We start from the raw sequence: 19,722 nt of genomic DNA on the forward strand, positions 1-19,722 counted from the left end.
CCCGAACGATCTCCAGCGCGTTCGCTTTCACTACAAAAAAGAATTTACGAAAACTTTGCAAACACGAGCATTTTTTGCGAAACAGGTTTGTATTTTTAAAGATCATTTTGTACTTGAAGTTCATTAAAAAAGGCCTCAAAAGGCAAACCTGCTGGTTTCTGTAGATATAGATCCATTCATTGCTATTTTGCTGCGGAACGAAGAACGCGGAACCATCTGAGTCCGTACGGTTCTTTTACGCGGAATCGTGTTGATCATTCATGTTGTTTTTGTTGTTGCTTTTGAGTGCGAACAGCAGACGGGGCCAACAACAGAAACCGAAAAATTAAATGGAAATTTTACTGAAAAAAAACACCCCGGGGGGCCCAATAGTTTACTATAATTTGGTTCCCCTTTTCCCAATAACTACGAAAGCGGAATTGTTTTTAACCAGTCATGAATGAATTTCAATACTGTGTATTTCTTCGTACATAACAGAGGATGAAGGCAACGACGACCCTAATAAAACCAACTTTTCTTATCGATCGGTTACACCGCTTCCACGGCATTGATTGTGGAAGCGATCGATTATGATTTCTTTCGTACTCATTGTAGGTTTTACGTTGAATGAGTTATTTCACAAGATTAGAAAAAAGTGCCCCAATGTCGCAACATGATGTTGTGTGTTTGTTCAATGATAACTGGAACAGTTCCTGCCGTAGTTTGATCAGCAGGAGCAGCCACACGATGTTCGTTCGAATGATATTTCCTTCACTTCGGCAAATATATCGCCTGAGGCTATGAATCAAATTCCACGTGATCGCCACGAACTCTTTGGAGCTCCTGGAGGTATTTTCGTATGCGTATGTGTGTGAGTACGTTCGAAGGTTGGAATTTCTTCGAGTTAACGAATTTGGAATGGATCGTCTTAGCCCGATGAAGGGGTCTACACGAGGAGCGGAAAGAAAGACACCGAAAGAGGTGTGTGGAATGTGCTTGGCTGTGGTGTGGGGTGGCTTCGAAAATGTGTGGCCGATTTTTCCTTTCCTTTGTTCCGTAAGGTAAACGCGAAATGAATGGTTCGATTCGCCGCGATAATTATGATTATCTCTCTCGCTGTTGTAGTTCTGTTTGTTTCTTTACCTGTTCCGGGGTTGATTTTCGATGTGTCTGCTAGTTTTTATCTCGTTTTTGCAAGGTTGATCCAAAAGTAAAAAAAAACAAACGATCCACCCTTCCGCTACAACACCTTTCACCGGTCGTAGGACAATGATGAACCTCTGGTTTGTGGTCTTTCTTTTTTGTCCCTCGCTGATGATGATGATGATGGTGTCGCGTTTCGTGGTTTCGTGTGTGGTGGCGCGATACAAAACATACGCGGGTCCACCAAACACGGCGTTCATGACGATGATGATGATGATGATGGGTGGTTTCTTCGTCACCGCTGCGCGCCATATCTCCTCGGATCAAATACCTTTATGTGGGTCACACGTAAATATTTTCAAGCTTTCGTTTCATTCGCACGCACACAACAAAGCCAACCGCAATGTCTTGAAGAAGGCGAACTTTAGCGTCATCATTTATCGACGGAAGAATACATACACACGATGATATGGTGAACGCACAAATCTGGACTCGCACACTTCTTAGGCGGGGTTTTTATTTTTCTTGTCGGTTTCGTTCACCATGTTTTGACTGTATTTTATTCCGTTTTCTTTTACCGCCCACCGCGCGCCGTCTTGACCCCGCATATTTGTATTTGTGTCAGTACGTGCCCTACCACATTACCTGCCGCCCCTTCAGCTGGGCCATTGTTGTTTCCATTGCAAATACCTTCTACCGCACGTGTGGGGATCCTCTTTCTAGAAACACACCAGCGTAACTTCAATATTCCATGTGTTACGATGTGTAAAACCCTTTCAGGTTTGGTTGACTTTTCCTCGGTAATTTTGTGCAAGCCGATTCATTTTTTTTTGTTATAATCGCTCGCGGCATTATTCATTAGCCTCATTTTGGGGTTTGGTTGGGCCTCTGAGGATCGTACTGTTTTTTTTTTTCTTACCTCAACCATAATTTATTGTTCTACACTGGTACGCTTGTCATGAATGGGACAAAGAATGAGTGATTGGAATGGAAGGAAAATGGCAAAAATGATTGACGTTCATTTACTTGTGTGTATGGTTTGCGATGGAAGGGGGGTGCCCATGGCGCAGCGGTAGCGCGAGGAAACACCACACCACAGGTGTGGGATCGAATCTCGAGTCTGGCACCCTCCGGTATTACGAACGGCTGACCACCGATCTATAATATACCGTCTTTCGGTCACACAAACTCTCTTCGGAGAGAGGCCTTGTCCCACTAAGGGATGTCGTGCCACATAAAAAAAAAATGGTTTGCGATGGACTCTTAAATCTTTCACATATGCTGTAGATGCAAATGTCCTGGGCCCACATTATTGTACGAGTTGATGGGGGGATACTGATGATTTGACAGGATAAATTGAATATTGGAGGAATAGGTTCCCATCACGTAACGATCGCCCTACATAAGTGGAGAAAATACTCTAACCCCAAACCCTTGTGAACAAATCAATTAAATGTCATTTTTCAATATTTTTTACAGAACCGACAAGATTAAACAAGACAACAAAATCTGACGCACCACAATATCTAGTGAACGGAAAATAAAAAAATACACAACGCAGTCCATTGGTCTCGAGACAGAGAAAACACCATGGACGATGATCAGCAGTTCTGTCTCCGATGGAACAATCACCAGAGTACACTCATCTCGGTGTTCGACACACTGCTGGAGAATGGCACCCTGGTCGATTGCACATTGGCGGCCGAAGGAAAATTCCTGAAGGCACACAAAGTTGTTCTCTCGGCCTGCAGTCCCTACTTTGCGGTAAGTTGAGCAAAACGATGCAGTACGAGTTGGATTACTCAGATTCAGATTCACGAATCAAGATGCATTTGTAATAATTTGAATGAATGAGAACTAATGATTTACATGTTTTCTCTCCCCTTCCCCGACAGACCCTACTCTCACAACAGTACGACAAACACCCAATTTTCATACTCAAAGATGTGAAATTTCAAGAGCTGCGCGCCATGATGGACTACATGTACCGGGGTGAGGTGAACATCTCCCAGGACCAGCTGGCCGCGCTGCTGAAGGCAGCCGAGTCGCTGCAGATCAAGGGTCTGTCCGACAACCGCAGCAGCGCGTCGTCGGGCTCGTCCGCCCATCAGCAGCAGCAGCAGACTCAGCAGCAGAAGCAAAGTGACGCCTCCGCCTCCGCGAAAACGCTACAGCCTCCCGTACCTGCAAGCAAGGTAAGGATGCGCCCCGTCTCTGCCTGATGGCTCATAAGATCTCGTTTCACTAACGCTGCGTTACGCTTTTCCTCTTCCTTCCACTTCCGCAGGCATCAGGTCTGACGATTGAAAACAAAAGGCCTTTAAAGTCGGAGCTGCTGGAGTCAGACGTGTCCGGTTCGCGAGAAGGTTCCACTAGTCCAACGAGGAAGCGTAAAAAAGTCCGCAGAAGGAGTGTAGATACGAACAACCTACTAATAGGTAAGAAAACAGTGTACTCATCCCACCCAAAAGAGTGCGCGCAACATGTCGGTTCCTGTTCGCTTCCCCCGAGCGTGCGAGAAGATTCGTTCCCTTTACCTTCCCGTATCTAATCTTTTTGACCGATGTCATATCTTCTTCTCAAGCCAAAGAGAAGGGGAATGGGATGGTTGGCAATTTTGTTTTTATTTCCCCCGATTGAGTTGATGTCAATGCTTCTTTTTACGACGCCTCGCTCTTTTCCGTTGTTTCAACACAACCCGCGTGGTGTTAATGATCGTCTTGTTGTAGCCTTTTGCGTCATGACTAATTGTCCTCGGCTAAGACATACAACAAAACCAGTCTGTGGTAAAATGATGAATCGTATTCGGGTCTTACTTCTCTTATCGGATTTTATTTCTTGACAATGTCGTCGGTCGCATCGATATAATGATAATGAGGGGTTTTTTTCGCTCTGCTAGCTTGTGACTAGAAAACGGAATTCTTCGTGCAAATATGAAGAAGAGCTTACATAGGTTGGGGGAAACACCTCCTGTTTATGAGCTGTTAATATTGTTGTCCGGTGAATGTTTTTATTGCAATGTGTTCTACCATTTATTAATTGAATCTATTTCTCCTTCCGACTTTTGCAGATAATCATGACCAGCATTCAAATTCCTCATCACATTCAATTCATACCGCTTCGGGTGCTGCTGGAGCGGCCACGGCTGGCGCAGCTGTCGGTGGCGCCACCGGAGCCGCGGCCGCCAGCGCCGGAGCCTCGTCCCTGTCCTCTTCGTCAGCCGCGGTCGGTGGAGGTGCGGCGAGTGGAGCAGCAGCAGCGGGCAGCAATGCTGCCGTGAACGTACTGTCTGCTGCCGCCGTCACCGCGGCCGCCGCCATCAAAAAGACTGAAACGGCCCAGCAGGCCGCCGCCGCCGCCGAGCTAATGAAGCTGCAGCTCCAGAAGCAGCAGATCGCGGCCGCGGCAGCCGCCGCCGCCGCTGCCGCCTCCGCCCAGTCCTCGGACGATGAGGAGCGGTGCGGTGGGCCGAGCAGTGTCGCTACCGGTACCGAACATGACGACGGCAACGAGCTCACGGACAACGAACACGACGGCGATGGCGGCTCATCGGTCAAGTCGGGCGCCCGCCACCACCGGGAGGGTGGTCGACGCGGCAACAAGACGTCCACCTCCACCGTCGGCGACCTGCTGATCGAACCGAAGAGCGAGTATGAGGACGGACAGGACGAAAATATTGAGGACTTGACGATGGACGACGAGGAACTAATGGACGAACTGGACCAAGCCGGACCGAGCCACGGTGGCGATGTATCTAGTCAAGGTAGGTGCAACGGCGTGGAGAAGCGGTTGTTCAGGATTGCTAATGAAGTGTTTTTCGTCCTTTTTTTCCATTCCCATCGGTACCGACAACGCAACCTGTGTGCAACACAAATATATGATGCTGGTGATATTTATGATGGGACTTATTTTAAAATGAACAAAAAACAAAAACCTCTTCAATACGCCGTGGACAACACCACACAACACAACAGGGTATGCACAATGGCCGTTGGATCGTGAACAGAACGAAGCGTTTATTGCCGCTCAGGACGCTGTCGGTGGACAACATCGAGACGCACAAGGTAAGCGAGCTTTTTCCGTTTCTTCAAATTGGTCAAGATTTACGATACATAAAACGCGCAACTATCTGCATATGCGCGAGGTATTACACATCATGAGCTGGCGCGCGCGTCCCCAGCATATTATCTTCATTACAATACACACAACCGCACGTGTGTTTGTGCCCCCTTCTCTTCCGACGAGAAAGAAAAGAGCAGTGCGAGCGCAAAGAGAGATATACTCATAAAGATATGGTAATCCACGCGGTAATGATTCGCGCGTGCGCGCGCGTGTGTCGTTCAAGATGAAGCAGGGAAAAGGAAAAAAGAACAAACAGGCGGGTCAAATCAACGTCGATCGTTAAAATAAGTTTCTCTATTTACGAATGTTGTGTGGCCTTTAAGGCCGCGTCAGAAGCAGCAGCATTATTTCCCTCAAAGTATGACCACGCGTGTTGTTGTAGGGTCAACCCCCGAAGCCCATCTCCCGCCGACGACGCACAGCGATGGAGGGCGGTGTCCTCGTTTGCTGCCTTTCTTTACATTCGCGGTTAAAAGTTATTTTATTACCAACACGATAATATGCAACGCCGACTCGTCGTTAGAATTGCATATCCTTTACGATCCATTACCCATATTTTGTTGCTTGCCGCTGAGTCCGTGACAGGCGGCTTTAATAAGCTCGGAGTTTCATTTATTTTATTACATTAGCATATAAAGATCCTTCTTTAAAGATCACTTTAATTATTCGCGAGGAAAAAAAGGTTATTGAAAATAACTAAACAAAAAATCATCAACCATATCGCGTGCCCTTTTCTCTCTAGCGTATTCGTTCTGTTTGCTTTCGCACATCTCGTCTTTTCCGCCTCTCTTCATGGATCTAAGGCGTCTTGATCCTCTCGGATCCTTGGCGAGAAGGGGAGAAGACGGAAGAGGAGGGGCTTTTTACCATATTATTGCCTAGTTGTGCCGCGCCCGTGGGTAGTGTTTTATTGATCGTATTTCTTTCCAAAAGCGAAAAACATGTAAATTTTTGTTACCTCTTTCTCTATCTCTCATAGTTTGTTTGTTTGTTATTTTTTTTCCTGTACTATTATTACTTGCAAATTTAAGTCTAAAACCGTAAAACAACCCAAAGAAGAAAAAAAGTATAATCACAATACAACACAAGCAAAAAACCCTAGACATATAGCAAAAGCCAAATCATGCTACTAAAACATGATTAATAATCAATCCCGCCTAGAAAATGTGTACAAATAGTTTTCGTTTTCCTTTGTCGAAACAATGTTAGCAACAAGTTTCCCTGCTTTACTTTCTAATAAATTCTCTTTTTTTAAACTTAACACTTGCTGGCCGGATCACGCGAGCACAATTGTAAATATAGATATATTTCACTGCAATAACAGAAATTGAGTTAATGTCGCAAAATATGTTTGTTTCAACGCATTTCGCTCGCCACCGATCAGCAAAGTGTTTTCACCGTCACCCGTTAAACTAATGGCTCTCTGCCTCCCGTTCCCTGTTGTTTCTAACGCTCTTTTTTCCAATAGTAGTAGTTAAGCGTATAAAAGCAGGCAAGAGAAAATCAATTAATGCACACGTAATGCAACGTTCTGTGAACGACAATTGTGAAAAGATGGAAAGGCGCGAGAGGTTTCTGTGAGCCTTAATTTGAAATTATGGCCCACTGTGGGGAAGGAAGTGTGTGCGGTTGTGTACACAAGGGGGAAGGATGGGTTAATTTATCCCTCCAGTTAAATTTTAGCGCACCATCGGCATCCGTAATTATGAAGTGAAATTTAAACAAGGCTCGATGCCGTATGATCGCGTTTGTGTGTTGCTGTTTGGCTTGGCCCTGGTAGATCCGCGGGAGGAGGGTTGAGGTCAACGTGCGACGTCGCACGCGGTGTTGGGCATGACAGCATCATCGGCCGATTGAGAAGAAGCCAAATATAATCAGCAAACGATGGTGTCGAATATTAATGGCGTTGGCTTGCGCGCGCCCCTTCAAGAGAGTATGATCGAGCGGAAGGGCAGGACATGCGAACACGGCGTGTTTCTATGTCGTCCTCATCTAGTATGTGTACGAATAATGACGGTCATATTTTCTTCGCGATGATCGCGAGTGAGATGCATTTCGTGGGTGTGTTGTGTGCTTTGTTGGAAGTTCCGATCAGCGGACGATGGTAACGAAGGCGATCTGCTAATTGTGTGGCGTGTTTCCCTTGTATGAGGGCGCGTTGATCGTTTTTTTTTGCCATGTTCAAAGGTTGGCTTGGGTGGGTGTGCACGTTGTGCTATTTTCTTTGCCATTTGTAATATGTTTTTGGTCGTGTGTTCTTTTCTTTTAGCTTAGGTCAGCTTGTTACGGTGCGTGCGTCACTGGATGATGCACTTTTAGCAATGCGACTGCGGCACATTCCTCCTCCCCAGATGACCTCCGACACAGGTGCGCCTTGAGAATCATGTTTAATGTCCTCCCACGGCATTCGGAGCGGCGTCTCTATTTTCATTCGAAGCCCAAAGAGGAACATATCGAAATGAAAAGCTCTTGTTGTGCATTATGACAAGTGATGGCGCATTTCTACGCGATTGCGATCGTCGCACGTTGCTTCTCGATAGATGATCAGAGCCGTTTCATGCATTCAAAACGTGTCTCATCCAAAAGCACCTTGACCAAAATTGGCCATACAAAAAGAAACGGTTGGAGGAGACGACAAAATATGACGCGGTGTTAATAACCTTCGCTAAAGTCAGCCAGCCAGCAGTGGCCCTCCACTTTCCTCCTCCACTCATTGGAGGTTATTGCTGGTGCATTCTACCAGTGGATGTGTGTGTGCGCGCGCGGTAATCGCGAATAATTTTTCGTGTACTTGTCTCGCTCCAAGATGCGACCGGGGATAGAGGTGTTTGTGTAACGGTGGGGGGTACTTTGGGTTGGGCAGTTAAAACATGTCGTTTTTCCTGCTTTACCTTGGTCGAGACCGTCGACCACCACCATGTCATGGTTGTCAATCCGATCGGCGGCGGGTGGTTTTTAGTGGCCGGTATATGCAACGCCTGCAGGCCTATGGCGTGTATGTGTGTTTTCCCTTTGTCCATGTCGTGTGTTTATTGCACTCGATCGACGGTTGGTGCGCGCAGGCGTGGGCGACATGAAAAAGATACACCACGAACATGCGCGACATTCAAAGATGTCGAAGGAGAAGAAGAGCCCGGAGCCGCGGGAATGGGGAGAGTTGAAATGGACGCGCGAAACTTGTATTCTTGTTTTGGTTACTTACGACGACCGTCCCTTGGTTTTATTCCCTCCTGTCTTTTGAAAATGTGACGATTTACGAGCTTCTTGGCGAGGTTCTTCTCTTCTGTCGGCGCTACTTATTATAATCCCCGCACACGTCCATCATCGATGACCTGCACGCGTGACCGCGTATGCTTGTGGTGTCCGGATGGTACATGTGAATATGTACCACCATCCGCAAGGAATTTGAAACACCACTCTCGCTTCTTTGAGGTGGAGTGGCGGCGGAAAGCTTTATTCTTTTTAAGAGCTGCATCACGCTGCAGCGACGACGTTCTTTCGCGTGGTGCAATTATTCACTCGCCATCGTCTATTTGTTTCTCTTTCCATCTCACCTAGTGGTTGTTAATGTGTGCTACTACAGGTGTGTCTTAACGGTGGTGACATTACTGCTACCCTTCCCAGCAGCATTGTTGTTTTTTTCTTTTTTATCGCTGTCCTTTAAGCTGTGGTAATTCACCTTCAATCTCTCGCCGATGCGTGTTTGGATGCAATTATTCGCTGGCCCCCATACACAATAATGCGTCCCTGTGGGTACTGGAGATGGACGAGTTTCCTTTTGGGGGAATGCGTTTCCACTTCCTTTCGTGTATTCCTCCCCCCTCCCTGTTCCGGCAACACTCACTCTGCACACGGAGACGTGCGCTCTAAAATTGTGTGTTGCCCGTCGGCAGGAATGCACTTTTGGCACACCGAGGTGTGTGCAACTTGGCCAAACTCCTCCTCCTCCTTGGATGACGTGATTTTCTCCAACAGTGCAGCAACAGGGTTTGCTGCTTGTAGGAGTAGTTATTTTTAGCCGATGGAGTTGAGAAGAAGATGAGGAGAATTAAAAGGAGAACACTCACACGAGGAGTGGCCGGTATCCTTTTCTGTGCCGTGTTCCGATGGACAGTAAAATGTGCCCGGGTATCCGTTGATGGTTTTTGCTCCACCATCTTGCTGGTGGAGAAGCAAATGGAAGCACCAACCGTGTACCGTACTAATATGTGCGAAATGATATCTTTATGAAATGAATAATGTGTTATGCATATAATTGTAGGTCGGCTGGTAAAAAACATCTTTCTTGTCAAGAGGTGGTGTTGAATGTTTCTATATTCCCATGAGAGGCACCTTCTGAAGAAGGAGGAAGAATGTTATGAATATTGGCTAGACAAGAAACTTACACCAGGGATGATCGTGTTTACATGATGAATGCACTTTACATGGAACGTTTGGCATCACAGTTGTTTTCTCTTGCTTGTTCTACACGTTACGCTGCTATATTTGGTTGAAAAAGGAAAAAAGAACTACATACAAATGGTTTTTACCAGGGCATCATAACCTCCGAATTTTTTTCATTTGCAATGCCTAAAAGGGAATTCACAACGTTAACTTTATAACCAGAACCCGATCAACCTCCATACCCTTGTTTTTCTTGTATTGTGTACCTCTCATTATTTTTTTTTCGTAATCGTTTAGTACATTTATACATAGTTTTTAGTTACACATTGAGCCTACGGGTTTTTTTATATATTGCAACTTGGTGATTGTGTAGTGTTGTGACAATTATCTTACCCTTAAGCTGTTTGCAATATCGGTAATTCGTAGATATTGTGCAAAATCCCCTATCTATCTATCCTCCCTAGTTAGTCTAGTTTTAGTTAGTTTTGTTATTTTTTTCTGTTTTCTACTCTGCATTCGATATTTAGTTCGTAAAACAATTGTAATTGTGTTTTGTGAAGGATCTCAATCTCTCACCTCACCCACTCCCCAAACACCCAATATCCTTCCGCTCCCTTTTAACCATGTTGTTGCGATTTTGTTTTTAAATATCAAGTGCTTACTTTTACCGCATTTTCCTACCACGCCAAACCCTCTATCTCTCTATCTCTATCTCTATCTTCCTGTTTACAACCCATAAATGCTTTATCACCTTCCGTTTACTTATGCTGTTGTGTACCCACCAACCACCAATCACCATCATCATTATCATATTAGTTTTCGGTTTAACCTGGAGTTTGTGTGCAGTGTGTTGTTGCCTTCCGAAAATCAGCCAACCTCTCCCCCCCTTTCACACAAAACACCGCCCAACAACACCTTTCCTTCACTTTCATGCGCATCGCGCTCTAGAGTAAACTAAAACTAAACTCCCGTTTTTCGTCTCGCGATAAGAAGAGATATGTGCGCGAGAAGCTCTAGATGCTGTGTTGTTTGAGCGTCTATTGATTGTTGAGACACAAACACACACACCACCCCCAACAACAAAAATTTCTTGCGTTCTGGGCTATGGCTGGCTGGGCCCGCTTTTGCTGCTTAAACTACATACGTACACGCTAAACACACTCACACACACACTGTTATGCGGCTGGTGGATTGGAACGGAATTATGGTGCGCAACAGCCTGACGCCCACCTGCTGCCCCCCCCCCGTTCCTCCTATTTATGTTGATTGTGAGAACATGATTGTTTCCGCACAGCTGATGATTCTACCATAATATTACTATTGCTCTAGTGTCTAGTGGTGGTGGAGGTTGCTTGCGTTTGTCGTTTTTAATCGCTGTTGCCATCACAACCGTGTTTCTTCCGGTCTATCGCCGTACTCTACTTTCTTTTCCTTCCCCCCTCTGCGGCGTTGTTGTGTGTTGCGTGAAGGAGTCGTGTCTGCGGCGTTGTTGCTTGACCGGAATTGTGTTGCGCTTCTGTTTCCTGGTTTTTTTATCTATCTAAAATATCCTGTTCAATCCCACGCCGGACTCCCATCATGTACTACCACCATTCCCTGTTATCTTCAAGCACACAATCCTTGTTTCCTTGCGATTCCTTTTTTTAAATTTCCTATCAACAACAAAACGTGTTGCAATTCTCGTCGCCCCCCCTTAGAACTTATCAAAACCGGAACACCATGACACGATTTTGTGTGCAGTATGTGCGTGTGTGTGTGTGTGTGTGTGTGTGTGTGTGTGTGTGTGTGTGTGTGTGTGTGTGTGTGTGTGTGTGTGTGTGTGTGTGTGTGTGTGTGTGTGTGTGTGTGTGTGTGTGTGTGTGTGAGTGTGCGTTTTTGCGCGTATCTGTGCGCCTTTCTCCTTTCCCATTACTATTTCTCACGTGTTCAAAAATTTTTCATCATTCACCGACAAAATTATTATACACACTTTTACACGTCGTTCACCATCGCTTCACCTTTCTCTGCTAAATATTATTAAAAAATTCTTCCCCCATCTTCATCTTTTCTGCTATGAAACTCTCCGTATTCGTATGTAAGAAGCAAGATTTGACTCTGGCTGTTATTATCACTCGTGCTAAGAGACATTACTTTGTGCCGTACGGTTCAAACAAAGGGGGGGATTAGTATAAAAGCACCATGACTCAAACGAGCGGATACTTAAAATTTCTGATAGCTCACTGAAAGGATGACGTTTTTTTTTAAATCTCTTGAATTTTTTTATTTACGGGTGGGTTTATGATGGATTGTCACTTTTTCTTTTATTTCGACCTTCCGTTCTATATTTCCCAGTTTCTTTCCACACAGTTTCCCAACTCTTTCTGTCACTAGTTTTGTACACACAGCAACATAAATGCACCACCACCACACTCCTGCATCTACCCAAGTAATCCCAAATCTCAATTTCGTCCGCGACAAATGACAAAACACATTTTTGTTTAGTTACTACTTTTAGTCGTTTAGCTTTTCCTTTTTTTGTTTGTTTGTTTATCCTTGCTGCGTGCATGCATGATGATGTTACTGATTTTTTTTATCTTTTTTGTGCATTTAATTGATTTAACATGTTTTTGTTTATTTTACAACAACGACCGATTTTTGTTTTTGGATTTTGTTCCATTTTTTATACACCTTTCGCCTTCGCTGCGTCGTTTGTCGTTCGTGTCGTGTTATCTACTCCTTCATTTAGTCTTTCGATTTCTTTGATTAATACATCTCGTGGCACACTTTTGTCGTTGCGGAAGCAATTGGTTGCAGTTTCGATTTATAAAATCACCAACAGTTTCGTTAGCATCATTGCACACTTTATATTCATTTTGTTTCGCTTGTTTTTCTCTCTCTCACTCGCGAGTAACTTCACAATGAACGGTGTTTTGGTAAAAGGGGTGAATATCCTTTTATGGGTGTGACCTCCATACGCGTTCGTTTTTTATTGTTTTGTTAGCGTGCGTGGTTACCTTTTCCCGGAACTGCATTTTTCATGCAGGAACACGCAGTTATTCGCATGCGAAAAAAAGTTGATGAGTTAATTTTTGCACATCATAAAAAGAGAGAAATATAAAAAAACACGAGAGAAATCACATTTAAAAACCGCAACAATCTCATCACTTCTCTCTGATCGAATCTCCTCGTATCTTGTGTCTTGGGATGTATATCCCTTCTATTGCGTCGCTTCCCTTTCCCTCCCTTTCACCAACAAACGCTGGCTGGTGTGTCCTTTCGATATTTTCGATTTATTTTATTCATTCTTCCACACGTTTTCCTTTTTCCCACTTTTTTACTCCCCGGTCGTCGCTGTCTTCTACTATCTGTTACTTCCTCCTCTTTCTTGTCCCCCATGTGTATAGTATAAATTGAAATTGAAGAACCACCCCGTAATCGCGAATCGTCCGGGGTGTATGCGTGTTCGTAGCTGTCAAATCTGTCAAAATGTCAAAACCGGATAGGGGGTGCCCAAGAAAAAAAAAACGAAAGGAACCGGTTCGTCTTCCGTCATTCCCCCCCCGACATCGTTGTTTTTTACTTATGTTTTTCGTTGTGTGTATTATGTGTCTTGCCGATATATTGTATTGTAATCGTTTGTCTCTTCATTTCCGTTCGCGAAACGTAGCTCTCCGAGAGATGCCCATATAAGGGGTTTTGGGGATGAGAAGGAGGTTTGGGGGGTTGTCGCTGTCAAAAACCGTGATCAATAAATTCGCGCGCGCTTCAAATGAGTGAAAAAAAACCCTCCTTCCTTCCATCATCAATTGTTTGCAGCATAACGCTCCTCCTCTTCTGCTATGCCGATGCAGTTTTTGATTCTCCTTCTGAGAATTCATTTTCTTTAAAATTCAGTCAAATTTGCATACTCTCTCGGGGAAGCTGCTGCGTTCGTTCCGATGCCGAAGTCCTGTCAATCCGCGATATTTTGTTTTCTTTGTCCAGTGTTCATATATCAGTGCATTCGTTCTTCTCGTGCGCCTTATTCAGTGTTTCTTGTGTGGTGCGTGTATCGACGTGTGTTCCGGTTGTGAGTGTATTGGAAATATTTCGTTGTGTTCTCTTTACGCGCAAGTGCTTTTCGGGCAGTGTGTATATCAAGTGCATCATCAAGTGAGTTCCCTTCTGTGTCAGTGAGACGTGATTGGTTTGTGCATCGTTTGTTGTGCAACGTTGGCGGAAGCTCCAGGGGTCGTTCAACTGCATCCAGCATCATCTCCGGTCGTCGAGTTGCAGCACATCAAGCACCACACATCCATACACCCCCAGAACAACACACCCACCCACCTGTTCCTGTCATCATCTGCGCTTCGTATGGTTGGTTTTGTAGCTGCAAATCGATGGATTTGCAGTGAGGTAAAGGTTTCCAGCAGCACTCTTCGCCGTTCCTCGCCGATGTGGACGCAATCGTATATGGTAAGTAATTCGGGGAAGGTGCGAATCGAAGGGTGTATCACGAGCGTTTGAGGAAGACTTTTTGAGGTCGAACGCTAATTCTTCATTCGTTACTCTTTACTCCCGCGCTAAGAGAAGATGATATTTTCTTTCATTATATTATTCACAAGCCTCTTGTTCTGGCATCGTAACATAATGATTTTTAATAAATCAATACAGGGAGGGGGAGGGTCGAGGAGAAGGCTATACGTTTCCTCGCTCCCATCCTCCAAAGGTAACCGAAAAGTTTGGCAAGTAAGTAAGAAGATCTCGTGTGGAATATTTTGTTTGGTGCATTTGAATCACCATCATCATCATCATCATCTTGCTGATGCACTCCGAGTAGGTTTCATGTCTTGGATTAACGATTTAATGCACTATACACTCTTTTTTCTTCCTTCCTTCCTTGTTTTCCTTGACGAAGCTTTTGACAAGGTGTCGGAAAGGTTAATGGCCGTTTGTCCATCATTTTGCCCTTGCAATGGCATCAATTTCCGTTGTGGCTTTTTGTATGCGAAATTTTGACATCAAGCAAAACGGTGCAATAACGAGCCCCCAATGTGGTGGCAGTCCTTGGGTAATGTTTTTATACTTCAAACAAACATCGCGTAGCAATTTTTTTTTGCTAACCAGAAAAAAAGAGTAACGGTATGGAGAATTAGCCCCCTTTTAGTCTTATGATAACACCACTTCCATTCCACCTTTGGGGGATTTGCTTCCACCCGGCGAGAGGCGAGGACATCTTCTGGATCGTCGGATGGAGATCGGTGTGGTGTGTGGGAAGCGGTGTAGTTATGTGTGTGTCAGGTAGTTCATCGTTGGCAGGTAAGTATATTTCCTCCATTGCAATAGTATCGTTGCGGAGGAAGAATATCTTTATGGTTAGGATAGAAGATACCATCCCTGGATGCATTTATATTCCACCACAATCATGCATTTCAGCCTATCCCTTTACCACCGTCCTTTTTTCCTCCTATCCCTTATGTTAACATCGTCCCCTTTCAATTTTACCTATCCTATTGTTGAATTGTCATCCTCAACTGACATTCAAAAACTTCCAAAAACACGGACAAGTATCTATCGACACATGTACTGGACAAACTTATTTAACTGGTGGAATTATTTAGGATGGAAACTGTCTCTCGAATTCAACGTCGAAGAAAACAGGTTGTTTGAATGTCACAAAATTATATCCCGTGATATGTTTGAAAAAATGAAACGTATTTTTATTGCTACATTTTTTATTATTTCATTACGACTGATTTTTGTTCAAAAACGTCCTTTTATGTTTGTTGGAATAGAAGTTACACTTTTTAACTGCGATTTTGCAGCATTACACGATCTACATTTTGAATGTTCAGATATTTTCATTTGTTTCGTATAGAGATGTTCCACTTATACATAATCGTTTCTGATGATTGTGTTCTGCTTTATCTGTCCATGTAAGACACGGACGAAGTTTAGACGACTGGCAAGAAATCACATTCGAGATTGACGACGTTTTGACCGACTTTTGACTGTGACAAAACCACGACGGTTTCGGTTTCTCTCTCCGCTCACTCGATGATCGCATTTGGTATGGAAAGATCTTTGCCGGTCGGTCGATGCGTTATTGGAAAGACATAGAACGAGAAACCCGCTTCAGAAACGTTGAGGAAGGAATGGAAAAGTGTAAGTATATTCGATTGATTACTTGATATGGCAAGGCAATACAAAAAACGAAACATCGCACATGTTTCCATGGAGGAGGGAATAAAATGTGGGAGTTTACATTCAGTTAGAATTCAACCTTTGCGGCTTCAGTGCAAGCCAGAAAAATTATAAATTCATTAGCTGAATGATGTCAGGTTTTAGCAAGAGGAATGTTTATGTTGGACAAAAGTTGTCAGTTTTCATTTGCAAGCAGAAACGAGCTAGTTAATAGTTCAGTTTTGTGCACTGGTTTGATAAAATCATAAAAATAGTATTTTCGTGGGACAGGTCGTTGTTAGCAACTCTCACAGTGATGCAGTTTAAAATTTATTGCCTGCACATATTTCATTCCATGACAAATGTTTAAAATATGCAAACTTTTCCCACTGTTTCACGCTGAACGTCATAGCATTCCAAGTGGATGTGATTGGACAAGAGTTTAAAATAGAAACGCTTCGTGCTTCCAAGTTATCTTCCCCGGATCGACGATCGACTAGTTGATTCGGTCCTAGGAATATTTATTACAATCACTGACAATCGCAGGTTTGACATTATGGAGTCAAATTTATGAAGATTGACATTTATAAGCGCCCTCATTTGTGGCTGGTAATCGATGGATTTTGGAATCGTGATCCTCTGAAGCCAAGTGGTGCGGGTTTTCAAATAGATTTCGTTTTCTTCTACACGCGCGGCGCATGCAATGATAATGAGCTTACAATTTGAGGCTCTCGGCGCCTTGACCAATCCTTCCAGTGGTCAGTACAGCTAGAGTCAGCATTATGCCGCGCAATTGATATCCCAAATGATCGTGTGCACTTATCGTAAATTTCGCGTTACGGGCACAGCAAAAGCTGCTGCAATAGGCGCCGATTTATGCAAATTTTGCCTCTATTTACAAGTTCCCCGCGGAGGTGCGTTTGTTGGGTGCTGCGTCCTTCGGATGTGTAAAATGATCGCGAGGTTGTGATTGAGCTCAAATCAAATTCCTTGTGTCACGGCGGTGGGGAGACATTGCAGCTCTCCTTCCTCATTTCTTCAGGGCGTACGTTTGCCAGGAGTGTAATATTTTTCGTGGTTTATACGCATGGACATTTATGGTGGAAGCACAGAGGCGCGCGAAAAGTGTGTTTTAAAGAAAGGTGTGTCCTTAGGAGTACACTTGCTTTTGTTGCCTCGTTCGGCGACAAGGTGCCGCCCGAGGTAGACATTTATTGTCCTATTAGATACATCACAGCTTTCAGGCGCTGCAAGTTCGGTCCATTATGGGGGAGCTCTGGGAATCTTTTCTGCAAGTTTGCCAGCGATTGGTAAAGAATTTAGGTAGGAATTTGAATTGCCTCTCATGAATTGAAGGGTTTGTCTAGTTTACAACACGCTTTCTAGTCGTTGTTTTGTATATGCCTATGTTGAGTATATTGTGTAGGCATGGCAAACGATTGTAATGGCACAAAACCATCGGAGGCTTTTTTATTTGAAAACATTTTTCATTTGCATATTTCAAAATTGAATGTTTTCGTTATGGCTGGAGCTGCGGGCGATGCTTTGTGATTGTTTAAAGCTGATCATTTAGGAGCAAGGGTATTTCCTTTTACGCTGTTTATGTGCGTCCTATGTTTGTTTTTATCCAGGATAATTATCCTTGTCAGAGAGCACCACAAATTAGGTCAGGACACATCATTGGAAAATACTTTCCAAATGTGTATTTTTATGGTCTCAATATAACATTACCTACAAAACGAAAGGCTGATCCCTGATCGTATAAAATGTTCTACCGTCCATCAATAGGTCAAGGAAACAACTTCATACTGATTTGCATTTCTATTCTGCTGTGTTGTAGTGGGGATTATTATAAAATCCTTGTGAAGAGTGGAATTTTATGGTACTCGTTTGGGCCTGAATTGCGCCCCGCCCTATTTTCCATGCACATTTTCACGGGGGACAAGGAGTGTTTGGACCGTTTCTGTTTCTCCTCAGATTTTCCTCCCGGCAATAACATTGATACGGGTAGTTTGGTGTAACTTCATCGGTTTTGATAAAACGATCGTCGGCGAAAGTAAAAAACTGAAAATGGATTGTATGACAGAAACCACATATTGCCGACAAGTATTTTTCTACTTCTCATAAAAAAAACCAGGAGGCTCGCATTAGATTGGGGAAATATGTTGGGAAACGGGGCAAAAGCAGTAACAACACAAAAGAAGGTCAATAAAATAAGTTATGAACATTTTTACAAATCAAACAAAAACAAATACGTGTGCGATTGTATTGTTGTCCGATTTGGGTGTAATCGTTGGCTGTGGGTGTGAAAAGTGAGGTAATAATAATATCACATTCGTCTGGTGGGGGAATTTTTCGGCCAAGAATAGTCTCTTTTAATGGTGCATATCCAATTCCTTTAACGATTGCAATTTACGACACCAGCGAGCATATGTTTCTCTCGAGTAGAAAAAGGAGTAAAAGTCGCCTCCATTTGCCCTATCACTGGCGCTCCTCCGGGTTATTTTCTCCTCTTATGAGTTATTGTGATACTATTTTGCCCCAAAGCACACAATTCTCTCAAGTTTCTGTTCTTCAAAAATCAATTTTAACATTTCTCCATACCCCCGCCATAATCCTCCCACCACACGTCATGTTTTTTTGTCACCCGATAAAGTGTTCTGTCCAAATCATCCATTTCTAAAGGAGAAATGCGTACGCTCGCTCGCAAAAAAAAACTCGCCAACACTGCTACAATTCGTTATGTCCTTTTTGTGTACTTTATTTTGTAACTGAATCTTGTTAAAAGTCTCTCTGCTCCTTAAATCGCCTTCCTAATTCCGCCTTTCCCTTAGTCTTGGGTGTGTGGGTGTGTGTTCTCCTGTGTCGGCAATTATTCACTTTTAAAGTATTGAAAAAATATTGTTTCTGAAAATCGCGGATCGTATCTTTTCTCGTTTCCAACAAAACTCAACTCTCTTTTAGAGCAATCCTTAGTGGTGATAGATCGTTGATTTGGTTTTAAATTTTATGTTACTCTTTTGTAACTCTTGGATATGCTATATTTTTGAATAAACTGTAAATAATGTTTCCATTACGCGATCACGACTATAGCAGACTCCGCCATATTTTTGGAACTTTCAGTTAAGGTGTAGAATTCTCTTACTGCACAATTTAAGTGGAAAGAATAGTTTATCTGAAATCCAATTTAATGTTTCCACCCTGCCACCCACATACACACAAACACACTCATCTGGCTTAAACCTTTCCTATACTTTTCACTCCCTTCCGTTCGTCCTTTTTCTGTCGTGTCGTCTCGAGCAATCCTTTGAGTTCTGCAACGAAAATCTACCATGCCCGAGTTGTTTAATTTGTTTTGCCTCATCCAAGCCGTGTTTTCGCGTGTGTGTGCGTGTGTATGTGTGCTAGCACGGGTCGTCCTCGTGTGCGTTTGTGTGTATGTGCGTTCGGTCGTTCGTTAGTTCGTCTGTTCGATCGTTCGTTCCTCCCTTTATCCTTATATTATGCTACACCGTTACACTCTTCCCCCTGGTTGTACCAACAGGTCGAGTTATCCCGTTTGTTCGCTTTTCTCTCTCTCCACCCACCCGGCGATCGGTCCGCGAACTCCCGCGACACGATTGTTCTCTACTTCTAGCATTCCAACCGCGGACAGCATCATCGACCTCGAATGACAGCGAACGACCTTCTTCCTGCTGCCTGCTCCAGAGTGAGACAAAGACGCACTTGCCACTGCCGCCACCGCCAATGGCACCGTCCTGCATAATGTCGTCGGTGTGCGACTTCAGTAGTGTGTGTCCGCGCACGAGCACCCAGCGGCTCCTCAAGGCGACGTTGCGTGCGGCCGCTGCGGTGGCAGCTCAGAATCGCCTGGAAGTGACCTGCGGGAGTGAAGAGAAGGAAGGCGGTGGCACTGCAATCGACACTGGTGGTGATGGTGGTTCCAACTGTCCC

At 44.1% G+C, this 19,722-nt stretch overlaps 1 protein-coding gene across 3 annotated transcripts in view; it reads left to right on the top strand.

The window, feature by feature from the left end:
* LOC131266963 (longitudinals lacking protein-like) overlaps positions 1-19,722 on the top strand; it is a 68,990-nt gene that overhangs the window by 30,462 nt on the left and 18,806 nt on the right. For all 3 annotated transcript variants that reach the window (XM_058269668.1, XM_058269667.1, XM_058269669.1), the window contains exons 2-6: positions 2,602-2,886; positions 3,018-3,317; positions 3,410-3,560; positions 4,193-4,885; positions 5,097-5,186. In XM_058269668.1, coding sequence (XP_058125651.1) covers positions 2,713-2,886; positions 3,018-3,317; positions 3,410-3,560; positions 4,193-4,885; positions 5,097-5,186 — 1,408 coding nt within the window. In that variant the 5' untranslated portion in view covers positions 2,602-2,712. The remainder of the gene's footprint in view (positions 1-2,601; positions 2,887-3,017; positions 3,318-3,409; positions 3,561-4,192; positions 4,886-5,096; positions 5,187-19,722) is intronic.

This window comes from Anopheles coustani, chromosome 2 (assembly GCF_943734705.1).
Source record: "Anopheles coustani chromosome 2, idAnoCousDA_361_x.2, whole genome shotgun sequence".
Classification (NCBI taxonomy): domain Eukaryota; kingdom Metazoa; phylum Arthropoda; class Insecta; order Diptera; family Culicidae; genus Anopheles; species Anopheles coustani.